At 41.3% G+C, this 24,131-nt stretch overlaps 1 protein-coding gene across 1 annotated transcript in view; it reads right to left on the bottom strand.

Moving 5' to 3' along the window:
- stk11 (serine/threonine kinase 11) overlaps window positions 1-16,319 on the bottom strand; it is a 63,925-nt gene extending 47,606 nt beyond the window's left edge. Inside the window, exons 1-2 of the mRNA XM_060906345.1 lie at window positions 15,936-16,319; window positions 11,232-12,179 (exon numbers count right to left, since the gene is read on the bottom strand). Coding sequence (XP_060762328.1) covers window positions 11,232-11,515 — 284 coding nt within the window. The 5' untranslated portion in view covers window positions 11,516-12,179; window positions 15,936-16,319. The remainder of the gene's footprint in view (window positions 1-11,231; window positions 12,180-15,935) is intronic.
- Between the last annotated feature and the right edge of the window lie 7,812 nt (window positions 16,320-24,131).

Genomic DNA, 24,131 nt, shown 5'->3' on the forward strand with positions numbered 1-24,131 from the left:
ATATATATATATATATATATATATATATATATATATAATTTTTTTTTTAATTAAAAAAAAATTTATATATTATAAATATACACACACTTTCTTCTCCCCAAAAATATCTTTGGAAAATTGAATCATGAACCAAATATCACGAATCAAAAATTGTGAATGCATTGAACCATTACATGTCTACTAAACAACTGTCCGGATTCCTTTTAAATTTTAGTTCCTTTTTCATTTAACTCAGTATTCAGGGATCCCAGCAGTAATTGAAAAAAATAGAGGAATGTAAGAAACTATCAGCAGGGGTCAAGGGGGCTGCAAGCCCCCTGAAGCTGTTGAGATTTTAACATTTAAAGATGCTATAGAACACATTTTTTACATAGATTTAACGTAGAAAAGCAACAGAATTTAACAATAATGTGTATCTATTTGATGCCATATTTTGTAATCAATGACATAAGTGGCAAAAATTATTATTTATAAAAATTAGATGAAAATGTAGCTTTGAAGAATATACTACTTCTAACCCGGACACTGTTCCGCTATCTCTTTTATGGACGATATCTTTTTTCCACGACATATTGAATTAAGTTCAACGCATTAGAAACAAAAGCACGAACGGAGTTAAAACACATTTTCTAGCAAATGGGCGCAGCCATATTGTTTTCTCGTTCAGCAGGGCTATTCAATTAGTTTTCCATTTGGGCCACATTTCGAATCCAAGAATTTGAGGTGGGCCACAAATTTTCCGCGGTCACGAACAAGTGGTAATTTTTCAGTTTTCAAGTAGCCTACAAGGTCTATTATATTATATTTCATTTTTAGCCTTCAACTTAACATTGAATATTCAAAATGCACACAAACAACTCTCTTTCCCATCTCCTTTATTTAAAACAAACAAAAAAATAGAACATTTATCTCAACATTTCTCATTGATATGCTTGTCAGGCTACTGATACTAAACAGAACACAGCTTTAGCCCACAGCTGCCGTTGACTGTGGTGAGAGAAGTGACATTTCTTGTTTTGCACAAGAACTGTGATGTTTGGTTCATGTCAATGCAATCGCGACACGTTGATTGAGAATGCATATGTGGCAGCGGGGGCATGGTCAAGCGCCGGTCTGTGACAGGAGGGCGGAGTCAGGGAAGGTAAGTGACAATCACTACACCTGTCGTTAATTCATGTGTTTAAGGAGAGAGAGAGAGAGAGAGAGAGAGAGAGAGAGCACTCTCCACAACTAGACAACTGTGGGTGCAATCAGTTAATTATTGAATTAAGTGATCAATCTCATTAAATCACTCATTAAATTTGAAGGTTAATAATTAAAGTGAATCAATCCCATTGAATCATTTACTTTCACTCGTTTGAATTGAATCATACCATAGAATCAGTCTCATTTGAAGTGAATCATTTAGTGAATCATACCATTAATCCTGGTGCTTAATAATAAATTACCAAACAGCTAAATTATGGTATATTTCCAAATTATTACGATCACTTACCATATTACATAACTCATATGCACCTTTTTGAATTCTTTGAGGAGATTGGGGACTTCATATATCGTTCACACAAATAAACACAGTTTGTTTAATAAATGAATTTATTATGCAAAGAAAAATAAATCAATATATACAAATATGGTGTGTGCGCGTGTATGGCCTAGCTTGTTGCTAGCTAAAACAAAGGAATGTTATCTCAATAGAACAAAGGATTAGCTCTGTTGCTAATGTGTGCTTGTGTGTGTGTGTGTGTGTGTGTGTGTGAGTGAAGGACTTGACCGTGTGTTTAGCCTCGTGTAGCTAACTACACGTGGTGGAGGCCTAGATTAGCCTTGTGTTGCTAGTGTGTGTTTGTGAAAGGCCCTATGGCCTAGCTAAAGTGTGTTTGTTAGGCCTGGTGAGGCCTACTGAGCACGTGTTGCTAAAGAAAGGGAAGCTATCTAAAGTGCATCAGGCCTGGTCAGGCCTGTTGAGCACGTGTTTTCTCAGTAACAAAAAAATTCCACACTCATAACATTACCAAACTCACTGAAACCTTGATAAGGTCAAAATGTATGATAAGGAAATTAAAGTGTTATTCAGAGAGGAGCATGCGCAGCCTATCTATTAAACAACTGAGAGAACACAGAACCAAAATAAATCAACACGCTGCGTGTCTAACAGTGCAACAGATAAACCTGGGTTTAAATTCACACTATTTCAAATAAAAGCAAATTCCTAAGACTATCTTAATTATGCCCAAATGCCAAAATCTTACTTAATCCTGCCTTTAGCAAGATATGAAGAACTATTCGCCGGTGTAGTTTCGGGCCTCGCCGTGGGAGCACGTGAGCCGCTCGTGACGGAGGCGTAGAAAACTTTCGGGTCCAGCGGAGCACTTGGGTGGTTCCCGTGGAAAGCAGAGGATTCTTGGTCCGAACCTCAGCGTTCGTGAGGAAAAGTCTGATCAGAATAAGATGCACAGCGCTTTTGAGTTAAAAAGGATTCAATCGCTTCTTAACTTTTAACTGCCTGGGCTGCAGTCGTGACGTCACTTCTAATACAAGTAAACTGGTTGTAACTCAGGTTGAGTTTAAAGATCGCGCGACTCTAGAGTTTACCTTTGCCAAGGGTAAGAAAGAAAATCGCGATGAGTGATGGCTCTTGCAAGAAAGAAGACGTCTTTCTGGTGCAGAGCATCTCTTTGGTGCGTCTAGCTTCGTTGAAATCCGGACGCGAGAGACAAAGATGGAAGCGTTGTCCCATTGTTTTATGTGCGCATGGCGGACTGACGTAGATGGTCACGCGGAAGTTGCCTGGGAATTGTAGTTCTGACACAAGATGGCGGCATGATACCTACACAACTGTGTGCGCGCGTGTGGCTGAGTGTGTGTGAGAGTGCAGATATACTCTGAAAAGCTAAATAAAAGCGAGTTTTGTGAACCGAGTTCTGTCCTGTCGTCCTTCTGTGCTCCACCCACCTACACGAACTGTCACAGTGGTGTGCTCGTCCTGGGTTTCGGCACCACTGTGACAGTTCGTGTAGGTGGGTGGAGCACAGAAGGACGGCAGAACAAAACTCACTTTCATTTAGCTTTTCAGCGTATATCTGCACTCTCTCTCACACACTCAGACACACGCACACACATCAGTTGTCTAATTGTGGAGAGAGCTCCCTCTGCTCTCTCCCTCTCCTTAAACACATGAATTAACGACAGGTGCAGTGATTCTGCCACTTACTGTACCTTCCCTGACTCCGCCCTCCTGTCACAGACCGGCGCTTGACCACGCCCCCGCTGCCACAGCATATTTGCTAACTATTTGCATTTTACTGAGTTAACAGTAGCTGGGAAATAATAAAAGTGCAAAATAACTATTATAACATCATCTATTTATTGATATTCGGTAAATTAAAATACATATATTAAGTTTTGGAGACTGGTGAATGGTATTTTACTTTTAAAGGTGAAGCATCACGTCGGCCGCATCCGGGCCGCGGGCCGCCAATTGAATAGGCCTGGCGTACAGTCTCGCGGTATTTACATCAATTTAACTTCTGAGTGTTCCCGAATGTCAACGAGAACAAACGAAGCTGACAAAAACATCGCTAAACAAACAAACCAAATCAGAACGTATTCTGCTGGTCATTTTACTTAAACAAACATTTTTAACGGATATACAAGAGATTTAAAAAAAAAAAAAAAAAAAAGCCACCACCACTTTGGCTAGAAAAATAGCGGAATTCTGCTAAATAGCGGACATCTGGGATCCCTGAGCATTGTAAAAAGATTTTTTTTTTTTTAATTTAAAAAATAAAATTTACAAGGCACTGATGTTATAGGAAAAATAATCAACAACAGGGTGGTATGATATGGCCGAACACCTCAAAGATTATTTTGCTACACAAGCACATCTCAGCATTTTATTCCTCTAATACAACAGCAATTTGCCAATTATTACTAAAGTCTAGTAATGAATGCTGTACTTTTTATCCATTTACAGTTACATTTAATGTTGTGGAAGGTCTGTGAAACAAGTTCATGTTGTCACTTGTGTTACAATAGCTATAACCGGGTAATCTAAAAACACACCATGCACAGAGGCGCTCCAGTTGAAATTATGGATTCTCCGAGGTGACTGGCATCGTATTATATTGTGAGGGGCACAGCCCTGAAGAAAACAGTACTATGCCAGTCAGTCACCAAAGAAAATCCATAATCAGACCTCAATGTTAAAAGTTAACACCTTTAATGGCCTCAAAAAGTTTTTGCCCCCCCCCCGAATTTCCTTTTGCCCTAAAATTTTGCAGTATTTCGGCAAGTTTTCAAATACACAGCTTAAGGCAATACCGATATGTTTTCTAGGGGTATAATTGAGTTATTTAAACAAAAACTACATGCTTTAAATAAATAAATTATATATATATATATATTTCTACAGCAGAACAAGACAAGCCCTGAAAACATGAAACATAAATCAATATCATACAGTGCTCAGCGTAAATAAGTACACCCCCTCTGAAAAGTAACATTTTAAACAATATCTCAATGAACACAAACAATTTCCAAAATTTTGACAAGTTTAATATAACATCTGTTTAACTTATAACGTGAAAGGAAGGTTAATAATATAACAGATTACACATTTTTTCAGTTTTACTCAAATTAGGGTGGTGCAAAAATGAGTACACCCCACAACAAAAACTACTACATCTAGTACTTTGTATGGCCTCCATGATTTTTAATGACGGCACCAAGTCTTCTAGGCATGGAATGAACAAGTTGGCGACATTTTGCAACATCAATCTTTTTCCATTCTTCAACAATGACCTCTTTTAGTGACTGGATGCTGGATGGAGAGTGATGCTCAACTTGTCTCTTCAGAATTCCCCAAAGAAAATAATTTCTTTCCACCACAAAGGTGAAGGCTACAAGATCATCAGCAAAGCTTTACTTATCAGTCAGAATACTGTAGCGAAAGTGGTGCAAAAATTTAAGAAAGATGGAACCGCAACCATCTCACAGAGACGTCCAGGTCGTCCACGGAAGTTAACACCTCGACAGGAGCGTCTTCTGATGAGAAGGGTTGAAGAAAATCGGCATGCAAGTTCACTGCAGTTATCTAAAGAAGTAGAAAGCCAAACTGGGGTGACTATTTCCTGTGACACAATACGGCATACTCTGCAGAGGAACGGCATGCATGGATGCCGTCCACAAAAGAAGCCTCTCCTAAAGCGCAGGCACAAAAAAGCCCGCCTAGAGTTTGCCATGCTGACAAAGATGAAGACTACTGGGTCTCTATACTCTGGAGTGATGAGACCAAGATAAATGTTTTTGGAACTGATGGCTTCAAAGGTGAGGAATACAAAGAAAAATGCATGGTGCCTACAGTGAAACATGGTGGTGGCAGTGTCCTTATGTGGGGCTGCATGAGTGCTGCTGGTGTCGGGGAGCTGCATTTCATTGATGGCATCATGAATTCACAGATATATTGCTCTATACTGAAAGAGAAGATGCTACCATCACTCCGTGCCCTTGGTCGTCGTGCACTTTTCCAACATGACTAAACACACATCTAAGGCCACTATTGGATTTCTGAAGAACAGGGTGAAAGTGATTCAGTGGCCAAGTATGTCTCCTGATCTGAACCCAATCGAACACCTATGGGGAATTCTGAAGAGACAAGTTGAGCATCACTCTCCATCCAGCATCCAGTCACTAAAAGAGGTCATTGTTGAAGAATGGACAAAGATTGATGTTGCAAAATGTCACCAACTTGTTCATTCCATGCCTAGAAGACTTGGTGCTGTCATTAAAAATCATGGAGGCCATACAAAGTACTAGATGATGTAGTTTTTGTTGTGGGGTGTACTCATTTTTGCACCACCCTAATTTGAGTAAAACTGAAAAATGTGTAATCCAAGTTATATTATTAACCTTTCTTTCACGTTACAAGTTAAACAGATGTTCTATTAAACTTTGTCTTGTCAACATTTTGGAAATTGTTTGTGTTCATTGAGATATTGTTTAAAATGTTACTTTTCAAAAGGGGTGCACTCATTTACGCTGAGCACTGTATATGTAAGACTTACGCGCAGTTCTAGTACATAATACGTCTTTTTATATAGAGTTTAGAACACACAACACTTATCGGCAAAACAATGACTAGCAATATTGTAAAGATGAATTATAAAACTAAAAACGTTATAAAACAGGAGTCTGTACTGCAGTACTGTATTATCATTCAGTTTGCCATTGCATTTAGGAGGAAATTAAACAACCTGTCGTCCTCATCTTCACATGCATGATGGACCAATGATAAAATGGGGTAAGACAGATTTATCTATGGGATAATTCACTGTGTAAATAATATTTTTACTATAGAGGGTGTGGTTTACCATTTGAGACACAAAAGCATGTCTTTCCATTCACTGAATGTACTTACCACTAGCTTTTAAGCAGGGGTGATTATACAGTAGTTACTATATGATTATAGCTACAATTGGAATGTGTTGATTGTTAGCATTTGTAATTATTGTACCATCCACTATTAGATCAAATTTAAAAATCTGACAACCTTGTATGAAAGTCTAGAGCAAGATATTTTGTTATTTTACAAATAACACTTCAGATATTGTTTTAACAATAATAAGCATCACTGTATAGCTCTGTAACTACATGTCCGTGGGGTTGTTGAGACATGGAGGGGTGGGAATACCATCCAGCCCACAATTCAGGTCGGAGTCCTTTGAGAGTAAATGCTTTGGCTTTCACAACATCCTGTTCCCAAAAGCTGAGGTCAGGTAAAAAGTCTTTACACAAAGGTTTTCTTACTTTTGTAGTTGGGTTTTAAAAACTGTTCTCCCATGTCAGGACTCTTCAGGGAAAAAGAAGGTATATTCTAACATGTAACTAATGCTAACGCTAGACCACTAATCTGCAGTCACTCCAGTCGTTTTCAGGAATTTTATACGGATCAGAAACGCTAATAAACTAATTTCCACATAGATCTATCCTGCGCTTCCTTCTGACTAAGATTATCCAAGTAATACAGTAGTTGAGCTTTTTTAGCTGTAGTTTTCTTCGAACAACAGCAACAGACGTCGGACACCTTCACTTGGCTTGAGACCACTCGTAGTGATGAAAAGCACAAATGCGGGCACACACGCACGTGCCTGAAGCGAGCCAATCAGAATCACCATTACAAATCAGGAAGAAAAAAAAACAAAACAAAAAAAACTGTGGTGATTACAGGGGAGGCGAGGATGCTGGTTAATACGTCTTGTTTTTGTGTAACGTACTCGCTCAAAAATAATTTTTGTGCTTAAAGAAGCCGACCACCAGGTGTGCCTGAGCGGGTCTAACTCGCTAAAATATTTCTGCCTGAATGCCCTGGTCGCATTCGGGCAATGCCTGGCGCTGAGGCTTGATAGTTACTGGTGCCCCTCAATGCATGGTATATTTGATTTATATCCCTCATCAAAAAATTCCAAATTAAAAGTGTTAACTATAAAAAATTAGAAATAAATTTCTGGAGGCAGCCATGTTTGTCACTTACGTCAGAGTGACCTTCAACTTGTGCATGTGCAATGTCCCATGCTATCGCCTGCCTCGCTAAGCATGATCATGATACGTACATCACACAAATGCTCACGGAGCCACAGCGGTGATTCGAGCTGGCCGTATTGATCAAAATTGTGACATCAGTTCATGTTATATCCATGATATACCATGACTGACTCACCAGATCCATTTTTATTGACGTCACAAGAGACATTGCTGAGACAGTGGTGGAACTATTTGTCACGTGAGCCATCCTTGGCCAATCCCTGCACAGGAATTTTTTGATGAGGGATATATTATAGAACAGAGCTGCTGTAGGTGTCAGCTGCATAATTTTGTTTCACCAGTTTGTTGTATTGTGGGTTACTTTGTTTACATTTCAAGCAAAAAAAAAAAGTCTCGGTAGTCACTTTTAGATATCGTTTCTTTACTGTTACAGCTTGATCTGTTTAAGATCATGATAGAACGTAGATGACTGAGTCATGTTGACGTACTCAAGTTATTTCTGAATAAAAAGGCTTTCCAGCTCTGGCTCTAGTCGACTGACCTGGGCCCTGCTCGACTCCACCTCAACATTCCTCCAACACCACTATGAGACTGGGAGCCGTTATGCAATACCAGTGCCTCTCCAAAGACTGTGCATGCCAGTCAGGGCACGCTGCCTTTGGAAAGCAGGAATGCTAATTGTTTCTGTGAATGAGGAGGCTACTATGGCATCCCAGCAATCCATATAAGGCTAAGTATAGCTCATATTTTTGCTTCTCTCTCTCTCGTCGTCTTACACACTGCCTGACAATATATTTTAATCAGCTGAAAACATCAAACAAGAAACTTACACACACAGCTATTAATGAATATGCCCCGTTAACAGTATATCGATTCATAATAAATTATTAATAGTCACATTTTCAAGGACATTTAAGATCACCTCGATTCAACACCAACTCTTCTAATCAACAGTAAAAATCCATCTCCTGCTGGAACGTGCACCGAGACAAACGCGGACGTCTTCTGATGTAGGTCTAAACCCTCAATGCTATTTAAAGAAGCACCCGAGGCTCCACGCTGCCGCATTTTAATTAAGCCTCATGGTGTGATTAAACTCAAAACTCCACTCTAAATGAATTGGGGAGGAAAAAAGAAAATTTTTTTGGCTAAGAACATTAGGAAATTAAATTAGTGAGCAAGCCAGGAAGGAATTCACTAGTTATGGTGTAAACAAGTAAACGGCGAGAGAGAGAGAAAAAAATAATTTCCGAAGCCTCCGTTGCATGCCGCGTTGTCCGAAGATAAAAAGGGAAAGAATGTTTTGTGAGTAAGCTTAAAGGAAAGCTCCAGCATATTTCAACCTAATCTTTGTCTACTGTGACTACCGCAGGCAAGAACCAATAGCTCTCTGAACTGACAAAAGACTAAATACATAAGTGTCGAAAGGCACTTTTTAAGCATTTATTAAAACGTATAGCATTTTGTGTAATGCTTTAGAACATGAGGATACCTTTCCCAGCATTTACAGCGTTATTAACCGGTCTGTGGGTCTGATGGGGAACAGATACCACAAAACCTTCAGGAAAGACAGACATTCTCTCGTGTGTGTCTCATATCAAGACAGTTAGTGCAAGTTTAATATTTCCGGAATATAGTCAGATATTTTGATTCGAGTCCAAGCACCCTTAGGGTTCTTCCCATGTGCGTTTCAAAGCTCTGATACCCCTTTCCACCTAAATGAACTAGGGGCTAGTACCAGTTTGGAGTAGGGATGGCGAAAACTAAAAAAAATCTTGACCGACCACCAAGCCTCATTAGCTAGTTAACCTACGAGTTTACAGGGATGCAAACATTTTCGCGGAAGCTGCGCAAATGTGCGCAGCTTTCTGATTTACTGTTTTCTTCTCATACTTCCTATGTTTCATGGACTGTAACAGCATTTGCTTATTTAGTCATTTTAATACAGAATTTACTCTGATGAAATTATTCAGACACTCCAACGCCCCCCCTTAAAAAAAAAAAAAAAAAAATCAGATCTGCGCGATTCAGCCGTGAAAAAGCCGGCATCTGCGCCTTTAGTTTGTGTGGAGAGATATGATCTGCAATAACATGCATTGTTGGCTACAGACCGAAACATACTTTCAGAATGCACTGGCCAAGGCAGGATGAAACTCGATGTGCCTTCTAATAATTAAAAAAAAAAAAAAAAACAATAGTAATTTGTAAGCTAAAAAGCCTGTGTCTACACTTTTCTTTCGCCGAGTGGCAGCGGGAGGGCGGGACATGACTGAATGGGTGTTTCTGATTTGTCAGCTGTCTTTAACTGGGGCGGGACATGACTGAATGGGTGTTTCTGATTTGTCAGCTGTCGTCCTTACACCGCATGGCATGCCCCAAGCGTTTACAACACAGAATTCCAGGTTCTCCGCTCCAAAATAGGCAGTTTCAAAACGATTGATTTTTTTTTTTTTAACCGACAACCAAAAAAAAAAAAATTAACCGGTTGACGTTGATTCGGTCAACCACCGGTCAAAGGGTCATCAGTTAACATCCCTAGTTTGGAGCTGGCTCAACTTGCAAACCTTCCAAGAACTGGCTTGCTTTTCCACGTCACTGTATTCGTCTCCACTTTCACCAACACCAAGCACAACAATAATGGCGAACTACTGGATTAGGCAGGCTAGATGCTGCACTAGCTGTGTTTGCCATTTTGAAAACAAACAATCGCAACGTTTTAGTTGGTCTTGTTGATCATGATAATCCTGCCCCTAGCACCTGACATAAGCAGTTCTTGGTTCTAAACCAGCAAAGTGTTGGCGCTGCTCTCTAAAACAGGTTTCTAAGCCGAGAGCCAGTATTTTTGTCATCAAAACACTAAGAACTAGTTTGAGATTAGCCACCGGCTCTGAACCAGCCCTCGAACTGCCTTGGTGGAAAAGCGGTATGAGGGATGTCAGCAGTTTTGTTTTGTTTTTTTTAATTAAAATAAAAGAGTCCCACACAATACCCTGGACAACCAAGTTGCAAACTGTCTGGAAAATTTGAAAAGCAAAATCATGGAGGTTTGGTAGGAAGTGTTGGCGGGGAAAAGAAAAAAAGAAGATTGTCGTACATGAGTGACCATAAGGAGATTTACGACATGAGGACTCCAGTGTAACTAAAAATAACATGGCTATTTTGGAGGATTCACTGGTACACGATGTGACATTCCACTTTAACCGTTGCGTTGCAGCCCAAATTTTCCATAAAATATATATTTTTTTAAAAATGCACAACAGTAAAAGCAACCTCATCAAAAGAAGTTTTTTTTTTAAACCTTCATTACTTATGCTAATAAATTTAATATATGATGGCAAGAACGGTTAGTTAGTTAGCTAGCTAGTACTAGCTAGGATAGCTAGGTAAAAGCGCTGTTCTGGTTACAGGGACACTTTCAAAAATCAACACAAAAAGCAAACTGAGGAAACATTCAGATTCTGTTCTGGTAATGATCGTCAAGCCTTGTATAATTATTTGCTGAGGATAAAAATGATCAAGACACCGTTTTTGTTTCACCTTGCAGCCTGCTGCGCTTCTCCAATGACTGACGGTTACGACTTTAGTGCTGAAGTGTGATTTTTTTTTCCCCTCCACTGTCATCAAGAAGCATACTGCAGCAACACGAGCCAGAGTGTGAGTGAATGCGAGAACAAGGATCAACAGCTTACTTTTTCACATTGGCCTCTCCATTAGGGATTCTCCTCAGCTTCTTCTTCTTGAGGATCTTCACGGCTCGCCGACACAGAGTCTCAGAGTCCAGCATCTCCTTCACCTTGCCGTAAGATCCCTCCCCCAGCAGGTCGCCCATCAGGTACTTCCCGATCAGCTTGGCACGCTTGCGCCGCGGCTGGTAGATCACCTCAGTAGAGTCGATGCGGTGGATGAAAGTGTCCATGCCCATGAGCTCGTTCTCAGGCAGGTAGCCCGGATGCTGAAGCTCCCCAATACTCATCTTCTCTCGCAGCCTGCTTTTCTCTTTCCCTCACTTATTCCCAAAGTGCTACGACGAGATGTGGTCTATATCTCCAATTCTGATTGGCTGGGGAATAAGAAACCTACCAAAACAGCATCTGAAAGAACTGATACTTGATTGCAACAAAGGTGCTGCTTTTAGGTGGGCTCAGGTAGAACAAGGATGTAAACATGAGTAGCACAAGTGCAAGTGTAATGATGGACGGTGCAGGGCCAAAGGTCCAGTGCAAACAAAAAAAGGGAGGGCGGGGAAGGGGAGAGAGAGGAACAAACAAGTAAAAAAAATATATATATATTTTTTAAATTCACCAGACTTTACTGAGCACTGGCCTTTTGTATTCAAAAATACACTGTCCAATTCGAGGCAGGCATTAGCCTACATTTGGAATGACTGGACCCCTACTCATCTCGGACAACATATCCAGTACAAAGTTCAAAAATGGTGACGCCGTGTGTTTTGAGTACACAGGCTTTTCCCACTGGACAACACAACGTCCTCTAGATCATCAGGTCCATCATGCCATGATGCATCTTCACACTGATAAGAGTAGGTCCAGGATAATAAAAAGAACTCTTTGTCCTCTTTGGACCGATTTCTTTCCCCCAGCACTGCCAATCCCAGTCGAAAAAAAAAAGCAAGAAACCTGCAAAAAGGAAAATTATAATCAGTAATGAAAGGCAAAAGTGTATAGTAACAACATAAAATGAGGAGTCGTACAACACCGCTGCTGAATTCTTGACTCTGATTGGTCAGAAGGTATGGCTTCATTTTCTATAACAGCAGCTTTGACGGTAGCTTTAGTTTGTAATATAAAGTTGTGGTTTGAATTAACGTGCTCACTCTAATGCGTTATCATTTCTGTATTAACAGCTCATTCAGACAGATAGATAGATAGGACACCACATAAGCTGCAGAGATGTCCACAAGCGCCAGCGTTTTTCTCCGCCTACACAGACCGTCTGTACCAGCTACTTGATCCCAGAAAAAAATAAAAACTTGCCTTTCAAATGTTCAAGCGATTTATATCGTCTGCTACAAATCCAATTATTCAACCATTTAATTGTCTTCAATTAGGATCTAACATGACTGAAAGCGATGCCATATTTGTTGATCGATTCTCGTGCTCTGATTGGCTGAGCTGGACCACCGTAGTGCATGTAGTTATGTTACAGAGCCAGGCAGCATACTACAGAGGGTAACTGAGAAAGCCAAGCACACACACATCTGGAGGGAAATTTCATACAGATTTTGCAGGGAAATAGTTCATAATTTATAAGCTGAGAATGCACCAGATGGTATGTAAATTTAAAAGTTTTCTGGGGGAGGGCATGCCCTCAGACCCCCCCCCCCAACATTAGCATGCCTTTGTTGTGATGCGGCAGCTTAGCTGCCACAAATTCCAGAATCGCCTACTGTATATATATTTTTTTATTTTTAGCTGGCTATTTCAGATTTTCTGGAGAACCCTGGTTACTGAAAACCGATTTTGACTAGAACGTCGATGCTTTCTGTAGGGAGAAGTTTACTTAAAACGAACAGAAGTAGTAAGCTGCAGTGTCAACACCATCATGCAGTATGTTTGCACGCACATTATTCCAGTAATGTAAACAGCATATTCCATTTGGATATTGCGATTCTGGCATTTAACTATTAAGACACGCTGATATTATTCAGGTTTTAGGAGCATTCTTTGGATCATGTATTCAGTGCATCACAGCTGGAAGTTTTTACAGCAGTTTGTCTCATACGGCCTCTTGCCTGTTTATAGTCTATACGTTCTATACGTTGTGCACAAACCAGCAAGGCTCTCAGAGTCTGCATGGCAGCATGTAGATGGGAATATTACTGGAACACTCATTTTCATTAGACATGTAAAACAGCATCGTAGAAATATTGTCCTTTTCAGAATAAAAGGCAAAATTGGAATGTTTTGTGCATGTAAACATAATCGGGTAGTTCTTCAGTAATAGAATTACATTCACAGCAAAATCTGGTAACTTTTTAAGTTACAGTACTCAAGATAATGGTATTCAATAAATTTCACACTGTATGGGGTATCTTTTGACCCCCCCCCAAAAAAAAGGCATAGAAAAATTGGCCGTTTGAACACAAAATCTTTTATGAGGAAATAAAAGTCAGTAACGGAATTATGTCATAAGAAAAAAAAAAAGAATTCATTTCTTAAAATTTAAACCAAGATTTCACCAAGTCGCCGATTTTTAAACACGGTTTTCAGTATATTTTGCCTTGGATTCCATACAAGATTCCAACATCACCGAGCTGACAAATTAAGGCAATCTTAATAAATTTCACAACTTTGGCTTCTCTGCTGAAGAACTGCCCAATTAAAGTCTAAGGCTAGTATCTCACTGGGCTGCAACAGCCATTCGCAAGAGAGTTTCAAAAGTGTCTTGAAACATTCACGGGGCTTCTCAATTTCCTCACAAAGTGTCACTCCTTCGTCACTGAAATTTTGAACATGTTCAAAAAATTTGCGCAACAAAATTTCTCTCAAAATAGCTGCAAATGCGAAGCCTTCTCAAGTCAGTTTCCGTGAGGCTTCCTCTATTTCCCTGCCTGCGACAGCCTGTGACTAGTTGGAGACGCAACAATTGCGGTAAAATATTGGACTATCAATTCAGTGTGATTCCAAGTGAAAGTTGTCGCTAATTCGCATATTTTATCGTAATTGTTAGGGATGTTAACCGATGACCGTTTGTTGACCGAATCAACGTCAACCGGTTAATTTTTTTTTTGGTTGTCGGTTAAAAAAAAAAAAAAAATCGTTTTGAAACTGCCGATTTTGGAGCAGAGAACCTGGAATTCTGTGTTGTAAACGCTTGGGGCATGCCATGCGGTGTAAGGACGACAGCTGACAAATCAGAAACACTCATTCAGTCATGTCCCGCCCTCCTGCCCCAGTTAAAGACAGCTGACAAATCAGAAACACCCATTCAGTCATGTCCCGCCCTCCCGCTGCCACTCGGCGAAAGAAAAGTGTAGACACAGGCTTTTTAGCTTACAAATTACTATTCTGTTTTTTTTTTTAATTATTATTAGAAGGCACATGGAGTTTAGTCCTGCCTTGGCCAGTGCATTCTGAAAGTATGTTTCGGTCTGTAGCCAACAATGCATGTTATTGCAGATCATATCTCTCCACACAAACTAAAGGCGCAGATGCCGACTTTTTCACGGCTGAATCGCGCAGATCCGATTTTTTTTTTTAGGGGGGCGTTGGAGTGTCTGAATAATTTCATCAGAGTAAATTCTGTATTAAAATTACTAAATAAGCAAATGCCGTTACAGTCCATGAAACATAGGGAGTATGAGAAGAAAACAGCAAATCAGAAACCTGCGCACATTTGCGCAGCTTCCGCAAAAATGTCTGCATCCCTGTAAACTCATAGGTTAACCGACTTTAACCGGCTAATGAGGCTTGGTGGTCGGTCAAGATTTTTTTTAGTTTTCTCCATCCCTAATTGTTGTGTCTCCAACTAGTCGCAGCCCAGTGAGATACTGGCTTAACGTTAACAAGCTGTGTAATTTTTTTTTTTTTTTGTGGTGGTGTTGTTTTGGTCTAACTTCAAGATAGAGATTTGAGAAGTAGTCAATGAAAGAATGAACGTTTATAGCTGCTATAAAGTAAGCGTCAATAGGAACTAAGAACTAAATGTGCTGATAAACAGATAAAAGTATAACCTTAATAAAAGGTTAAAAGCATTCAGTTGTAGGTCCATTTATTTTCTTATAGCTGCACTCCAAAAAATAAAAAATAAAAGGTTTGGTCTTTGGTTGCTTGTAAACAAAAACAGTTAGCTATTTATTTTCTGGAAGACAATCAGCTTGATAGGTTACATTTATACCATGTTAGGGTTCAGATGAAGCTTAAATTAGGTGTTATTTATATTAAACATTAATAAAATTAAAAAAAAAAAAGTCCATTTAGGTGTCTAATCCTTTAGGTTTAGACTTGAAGTCATGGCTAGTTGCACTAACCTCGGACTTAGCTAAAACAGCACCTTGTGAACATTTCTTCCTTCATTTTGCTAGACAGAAATTGTATTTTTAAACATTTTACTGCAATATTTCAGACGCAGCCCTTATTTTTTTCTGTATTAAACTAATTCACACATACATGTTCGGCATTTCGCCTCAGTACCTATCGATTTGTCAAGCTAAGGTAGACAAACCAAGCACCAAACTTGGTCAAAAAAGGTTAAAACCGAGGACTTGTTATTGATAAGTGTCAAAAGACTAAGTTTAGGCTAATCCTGTCACCTAGCTAAGCTGGGTTTACTAACACACTGCTAAGCTAAGTGGCTAACCGCTAGTCAAACAAGTCATTGCACCACAGAGTCGTCGCGCTAAACGCAAGACAAACCGCACGCAAAAGTCTCACCTTGGGTCGTAATGTTATTAAGTGCAAATACTAATTGTAATCTGATTTTTTCCTCTCTTCTGCGTGTTGTCACCGCAGTCATATATCTCCTTTCCTCTGCTCTTAATGCTGCAGCTGCTTCAAGGTAGCCGCCATCTTGTTTACCTCCCCCCGTCCCTCTCAGCGCGCTGCTAAATGCCAACTTGCGTCAGTGCGTTAGCATTCGCTCTTAATTACAGTTTCTGTGCAAGTTACACTCGTCTTTCTGTTCACTCGACATTTATTCAGACTTCTCACATCCTCTACCTTACATTTTGCTTTTCATTTACACTTCCTCAACACCTTACAACCCGCTTATATTTACAGTACATCTGACACTCCCATTTACACCTACTATAGCGTCCTTTCCTCTTTACACTTCCTTTTATAGCCATACTACTACATTTACACTTCCGTTTACATTTCCTTTGCGAATATAAGGGAGAGCGGGGATAGTTTGGACAGGGGAGACTTGGGACAGTTTGTATTTCCATAAATTAATTTCAACCAAGGCAGCACGGTGGTGTAGTGGTTAGGACTGTCGCTTCACAGTGAGAAGGTCTGGGTTCGAGCCCCGTGGCCGGCGAGGGCCTTTCTGTGTGGAGTTTGCATGTTCTCCCCGTGTCTGCGTGGGTTTCCTCCGGGTGATCCGGTTTCCCCCACAATCCAAAGACATGCAGGTTAGGTTAACTGGTGACTCTAAATTGACCGTAGGTGTGAATGGTTGTCTGTGTCTATGTGTCGGCCCTGTGATGACCTGGCGACTTGTCCAGGGTGTACCCCGCCTTTCGCCCGTAGTCAGCTGGGATAGGCTCCAGCTTGCCTGCGACCCTGTAGAACAGGATAAAGCGGCTAGAGAGAATGAGATGAGATTACTACATTTACACTTCCGTTTACATTTCCTTTGTGAATATAAGGGAAAGCGGGGATAGTTTGGACAGGGGAGACTTGGGACAGTTTGTCATCTCATTATCTGTAGCCGCTTTATCCTGTTCTACAGGGTCACAGACAAGCTGGAGCCTATCCCAGCTGACTACGGGCGAAAGGCAGGGTACACCCTGGACAAGTCGCCAGGTCATCACAGGGCTGACACAGACACAGACAACCATTCACACTCACGGTCAATTTAGAGTCACCAGTTAACCTAACCTGCATGTCTTTGGACTGTGGGTGAAACCGGAGCACCCGGAGGAAACCCACGCGGACACGGGGAGAACATGCAAACTCCACATAGAAAGGCCCTCACCGGCCACAGGGCTCGAACCCGGACCTTCTTGCTGTGAGGCGACAACGCTAACCACTACACCACCGTGCTGCCTGGGACAGTTTGTATTCCCATAAATTAATTTCAACCAAGGCAGCATGGTGGTGAGCGCTGTCGCCTCACAGCAAAAAGGTTCTGGGTTTGAGCCCAGTGGCCAGCGAGGGCCTTTCTGTGTGGAGTTTGCATATTCTTGCAGTGTCTGCATGGGTTTCCCCCACATGCAGGTTAGGTTAATTGGTGGCTCTAAATTGACCATGAGTGTGAATGGTTGTTTGTCTCTACTTGTTAGCCCTGCGATGATCTGGCGACTTGTCCAGGGTGTACCCCGCCTCTCGCCCATAGTCAACTGGGATAGGCTCCAGCTTGCCTGCAACCCTATAGAGCAGGATAAGCGGCTACAGATAATGGATGGATGGTGCGCCTTTGGTGCTGTAGTGGTTAGCACTGTCGCCTCACAACAAGAAGGTTCTGGGTTTGAGCCCAGTGGCCAGCAAGGGCCTTTCTGTGTGGAATTTGCATGTTCTTGCCGTGCCTGCGTGGGTTTCCTTTGGATGCTCCAGTTTCCCCCCCAGTCCAAAGACAGGCAGGTTAGGTTAATTGGCGGCTCTAAATTGACCATAGGTGTGTCAGCCCTGCAATAACCTGGCGACTTGTATAGGGTGTACCCCGCCTCTCGCCCATAGTCAGCTGGGATAGGCTCCAGCTTGCCTGCGACCTTATAGAGCAGGATAAGTGGCTACAGATAATGGATGGATGGTGCGCCTTTGGTGATGTAGTGGTTAGCAATGTCGCTTCACAGCAAGAAGGTTCTGGGTTTGACCCCAGTGGCCAGCGAGGGCTTTTCTGTGTGGAGTTTGCATGTTCTCGCCGTGATTGCGTGGGTTTCCTTTGGAAGCTCCGGTTTCCCCCACAGTCCAAAGACATGCAGGTTAGGTTAACTGGTGGCTCTAAATTGACCGTGAGTGTGAATGGTTGTTTGTCTCTGTGTCAGCCCTGCGATGATCTGGCGACTTGTCCAGGTTGTACCCAACCTCTCGCCCATAGTCAGCTAAGCTAACTGGCTACACATAATGGATGGATGGATAATTTCAACCAAGGCAGCATGGTGGTGTAGTGGTTACCATTGTCACCTCACAGCAAGAAGATTCTGGGTTTGAGCCCAGCAGCCGACAGGGGCCTTTCTGTGTGGAATTTGCATGTTCTCGCCATGTCTGTGTGGGTTTCCTTTGGATGCTGTGGTTTCCCCTACAGTCCAAAGACATGCAGGTTAGGTTAATTGGCGGCTCTAAATTGACCGTAGGTGTGTCAGCCCTGTGATAACCTGGTGACTTGTCCAGGGTGTACCCCACCGCTCACCCATAGTCAGCTAGGATAGGCTCCAGCTTGCCTGCGACCCTGTAGAACAGGATAAGCTGCCACAGATAATGGATGGATGGATGGATAATTTCAACCAAGGCAGCATGGTGGTGTAGTGGTTAACGCTGTCGCCTCACAGCAAGAAGGTTCTGGGTTTGAGCCCAGTGGCCAGTGAGGGCCTTTCTGTGCGGAGTTTGCATGTTCTCCCTGTGTCTGCATGGGTTTCCTCCGGGTGCTCCGGTTTCCCCCACAGTCCAAAGACATGCAGGTTAGATTAACTGGGGACTCTAAATTGACCGTAGATGTGAATGGTTGTCTGTGTCTATGTGTCAGCCCTGTGATGACCTGGCGACTTGTCCAGGGTGTACCCCGCCTTTCACCCGTAGTCAGCTGGAATAGGCTCCAGCTTGCTTGCGACCCTGTAGAAGGATAAAGCGGCTAGAGATAATGAGATGAGATGAGGTTTTAGGTGACATCAGAAGTGAGCAGTCCTGGGGGCGTCGTGGCTAAGGCGCCATACCATAAATCCAGGGACCCGGGTTCGATTCCGACCCGAGGTCATTTCCCGATCCCTCCCCGTCTCTCTCTCCCGCTCATTTCCTGTCCTGTCTCTACACTGTCCTATCCAATAAAGGTGAAAAAAAAAAGCCCCAAAAAAAATCTTAAAAAAAAGAAGTGAGCAGTCCTGATTTTGTCACCTGTAAACGCTCCATCATCGGCTACTCACAGTGGTTATTCTTAAAATTTTACTTGTATTTTTATGTGACATGCTTTGTTTGTTTTCATTCACTGAAAACAGCAATCTTTTTTGAGGTGGTTAACAAAATACGGATAGGTCACGGACTACAGATTATGGAAATATAATAAAAAAGGATACAAAATATAGGGTGGTTATGGATTTTAATACGGATAGTAATTTATGGATTGGTCACGGATATTTCAGTATATTACAGATTTCATAAGGATGGTTAATTTTACAGATGTTGATATGAGTCTATGGAACAATGACATGGATGTCACAAAGACTGTCTCCACAGTGACGTTATCTGATGATGGAAGTAAATGCACCAGATAAAGTCAAGCCAATACTAACTAATCGGCAGACGAGTCTTTCGTTAAGAGATGTAGAACATCTAATAATATACAGAGAACACAACTCTGAAAAGCCATTTTTGCTAAAAGGGGATGAAGTTTACGTATTTCACCCAAAAACTGATGTAGAAAGTAAGGATTGGGTAGCAGATGGTCACAGGAAAATTATGGTAAAAAAGGATACAAATACGGAAAGATATTTTGGAATGTTTTAACATTAGGTAGTATGTCGACTTCCTCACTCATGTATGTGGTCATACCCTTGATCTAGTACGTACCTCTGGGCTAGATGTCTCTGTCTATGGGTCTTTGTCTGGAATCTTTGATCACAATCTCATTCAAATATGTTTTTCCTTCCCAGTCACCATACACAGACAAGATAAAACTAAAATCATCAAACAAAATCTCAAAACTGTTGATGCGAATACTTTCTCATCTGCTCTCTGTGCCTCCTCTGTCTCCTCAGTGCTTGACTTATCCTCCTCCGTCTGAGATCCTCACAGCTCTTCCGTTTGTTCAGTTCTAAGTGTGCATGTTCGTAAGAACATTCAGCTTGTGCCTTCTACTCGTTCCTCCCCCAGTTCACTCTGTAGCTTCAGATAATGAAAGCAGCAGGTCGGTGTCTGGAGAAGCTTTACAAAAGAAATGGTCTATCCACTTACAGTACGGTACAAGCTTTTTCTGATCACGTTCAGAAATACAAAACTGCCTTAAATGCTGCTCGTGCAGCTTACCTGTCCTCTGTTGTTAGTAATGCCACCAGTAGACCTCGATCACTTTTTTCTATTATTAACAAAATTATTCAGCCATCTGTTATTGGCCTGAGTGGTTCTGCAGAACTATGTGATTCTTTCCTACAGTTCTTTCATGATAAAATCAACTCCAATTACAACTGTTTCTCTAACGCTATCTCTTCCCCTTCTGAAATTTCTGTCGAGTGCTCTCTATGCTTGTTATCTTCTTTTACTGTCAGTACTCCTCTATCTGTTGCTGAGCTAATTAAAAACTCAAACTCATCTTCCTGTCAGTTACTCCCACCTCCCTCACAAAAAAAACAACCCTCCTGACATCCATTATTGCTGAGCCCATCTCTCATCTGATTGGGTGGCATGGTGGTGTAGTGGTTAGCACGGTTGCCTCACAGCAAGAAGGTTCTGGGTTTGAACCCAGCGGCTGGCGAGGGCCTTTGTGCGTGGAGTTTGCATGTTCTCCCCGTGGCTGCGTGGGTTTTCTCCGGGTGCGCCGGTTTCCCCCACAGTTCAAAGACGTGGTTAGGTTAATATGGGAGGTGCCCTTGAGCAAGGCACTGAACTTCCAACTGCTCTGGGTGTGTTTGTTCACTGCTTCAGGTGGGTTAAATGCAGAAAGGAAGTTCACAAGTGTGTGATGAATATAGTTATCTTTATCAATGTTGGACAATCCCTTATCTCTGGTATTGTCCCACATGATTTAGTTAAAAAAAAAAACAAAAAAAAACCCTGGTCTCGATCTATCTGATTTTAGTAACTATAGACCAGTCTCTAATCTACCATATTTTACAACTTATCTAAAGGGTTGTTGCCACCCAGCTACAGTCACATTTTGTCACTAATAATTTTTATGAACTATTCCAATCTGGTTTTCGCTCATCTCACACTACTGAATCTGTACTTCTTAGGGTAGTTAAAGACCTCCTCTCATCTCATCTCATCTACTGATGCTAGGGCTCTTAATATAGACCCCTTCGCATGTTTGTAAACAAACCGACCGTTGCCAGGATGCACGCGCAGCCTGGACCCAGAAACAATGGCGCTGCCCATAGATCGGCATTATGAGCGGTCAGATTATACCAAACAATTGTCATTACAAGATCGAGAATGCTACATAAATAAGTTAACTCTAACAAGTGGACATAGCGGGCGGCATGGTGGTGTAGTGGTTAGCGCTGTCGCCTCACAGCAAGAAGGTCCTGGGTTCGAGCCCCGTGGCCGGCGAGGGCCTTTCTGTGTGGAGTTTGCATGTTCTCCCCGTGTCCGCGTGGGTTTCCTCCGGGTGCTCCGGTTTCCCCCACAGTCCAAAGACATGCAGGTTAGGTTAACTGGTGACTCTAAATTGACCGTAGGTGTGAATGTGAGTGTGAATGGTTGTCTGTGTCTATGTGATGACCTGGCGACTTGTCCAGGGTGTACCCCGCCTTTCGCCCGTAGTCAGCTGGGATAGGCTCCAGCTTGCCTGCGACCCTGTAGAAGGATAAAGCGGCTAGAGATAATGAGATTAGATGAGAAGTGGACATCGCCTACCGGATCCGCATTTAATTAAAGAGTGGACGGACGATGTTAGTAAGTTCCCTGGTATACAATGGCCAGATATATACTCGTACCTTATTGACAAGACTTCAGTGTACACCCACGAAAAACTTCATGCCTACAAGTCTTTAGACCAGTGGCGGCTGGTAGTCTTTCAAACAGGGGAGGCTGGTCGGTTATGATATTTCCAGATTTTAAAAGAAAAAACATCAATTTTGCCCATACTCTTGCCTCTGATCTGGCTGATTGTTGGCAGGGTCACAAACTGTGAAATAACAGGTTCTTTTGGCCCATTAGCCTACTGTCCAATATACATGATGGTGGTGTTGGGGGGGGGGGGGGTATGTTTTAACATTTTATATTTTAAAATTGTGGCATGTTGTTTAAAAATTGATCATTATTGAAAGCAGCTCTTTGTCAGGAACCTCAGCAGTAGAGCTGGGTGCCACACATTTCATTCAATGACACTTTCCCTATATTTTACTTATTTGAGAAATGTTTTATTGACAATTTTGATAACCCTTCACTTTTAATCCAGGTCTGTAGTGTGAAATGTTCTCGGCTGTGTTTTTGTTTAAAAATGTTTTCCAAATTGTAGCTGTGTTTAATTCATATCCAGAAAATATATATTCCAATATAATATACTCAGCATAAACATTTTAAATAGATTCTATATTTTTGGTCCATCCATGACATATTACTAAAGTAGCCTATTTACTGTTGTTGATGTGGGTCACTTGCTGTTAGCCAATTCACTTTCTCGTACCAGGAGAGCTGAAAGGAACGAGTATTATTCCCTACCTTTTTCACCAAGTCAGTTTGAGGCGTTGGTCTCTTTAATTTTAATTTTTTCCTCGAAAGGAAGACTGGCAAATGGCTTCGCCAAAATTAAATCAGCAATGCTTGGCATCCGTGCGCAGCTTTCTTGCTAGCTGACTAGCCCCCTCAAGTTCAAGTTCAGTCACTCAAACAAAATTTCTGGAACTAAGATAGCAAACTTGACAACACTATATTTACACTTTATTTACAATGAAAATATATACAAACCAGTGGCGAACCGTGAGCACTACAGCTGGGCCTTCACCTCAGCCCTCATATTGATGAGAAAATAAATAATCGCGGCAAAGGCACAGAGGATGACTTGAAAGCGTTAAGTAACTGATCGTTTAATTAACGACGACAAGGATGTAAACAAACAGACCATAACATCACAACTTCCCCAACAGGAAACATTGCATAAAACTCGTGACCTTAAAAAATAATAATATATATATATATATATATATATATATATATATATATATATATATATATATATATATATGTGCTAACAGCACTATTAAATAACAGCGTACAAAAAAACAAACAATCTTCAAACTGTAATGCAATTTCAAATGAATAATTCTTAAAGTTGGCAATAAAAAGACATATATTTTAAATTGACATGAAGTACAAATAGCCTACATTTCCATTTCGGGAGGCGCATCAAATAAAAGTCTTTTTGTTTGTTTTCTTACAGCCCGTCATCCTTGGATACCTCGGATAATTTTCCATCTTGAAATGCCTTTCCACCGTTTTTACATTTTCTTTTAACTCTAATTGTGGAGTTGGTCTTCCGTTTTTTATTATCTCCAGCTTTTCGGTGAAAGGTCGCCTTGAAAAAGGCGATGCCACAACGTCGCTCTCGTTATCCGCCATTCAACTCTCAACCACTAATTCTATCAATTTTATTTTGCCCGCTACTGTCCTGTCGGCTAGGAGCATTGGCTAGGACTTCATGAAGGCCTACAATCTTTTGTTTTTGTCCCGCCCACTTAAAATCAAACATTGATTGGTCAATTTCCCCATCATTCTCCATATCAAAATCCATAGCTCAGGCCTTCTCAGGGACTTGTGAAGTCCTAACCAATTAATGAGCTCGCTCTCCATGAGGGACGATTTTGATTGGACAGCGTGTTTCAGCCAGTAACCCTTTCATTGCTGATGTGAACTTGACAGTAAACTTAACTGAAGAACACGTGAGAAATGTATTAGTGTATGGTATTAAATTAGACAGTTTTTAAAAAAATATATGCATATTTATATTATTTATTAGCTACTTTTGGTCCAAAATTTTTAAGGCCTTCTCTGAAGGCCTAGAAGGCCCTGACGGTTCCCCTCTGATACAAACTAAAAAAGCTG

Source organism: Neoarius graeffei, chromosome 23 (assembly GCF_027579695.1).
Source record: "Neoarius graeffei isolate fNeoGra1 chromosome 23, fNeoGra1.pri, whole genome shotgun sequence".
In the NCBI taxonomy this organism is placed as follows: Eukaryota; Metazoa; Chordata; class Actinopteri; order Siluriformes; family Ariidae; genus Neoarius; species Neoarius graeffei.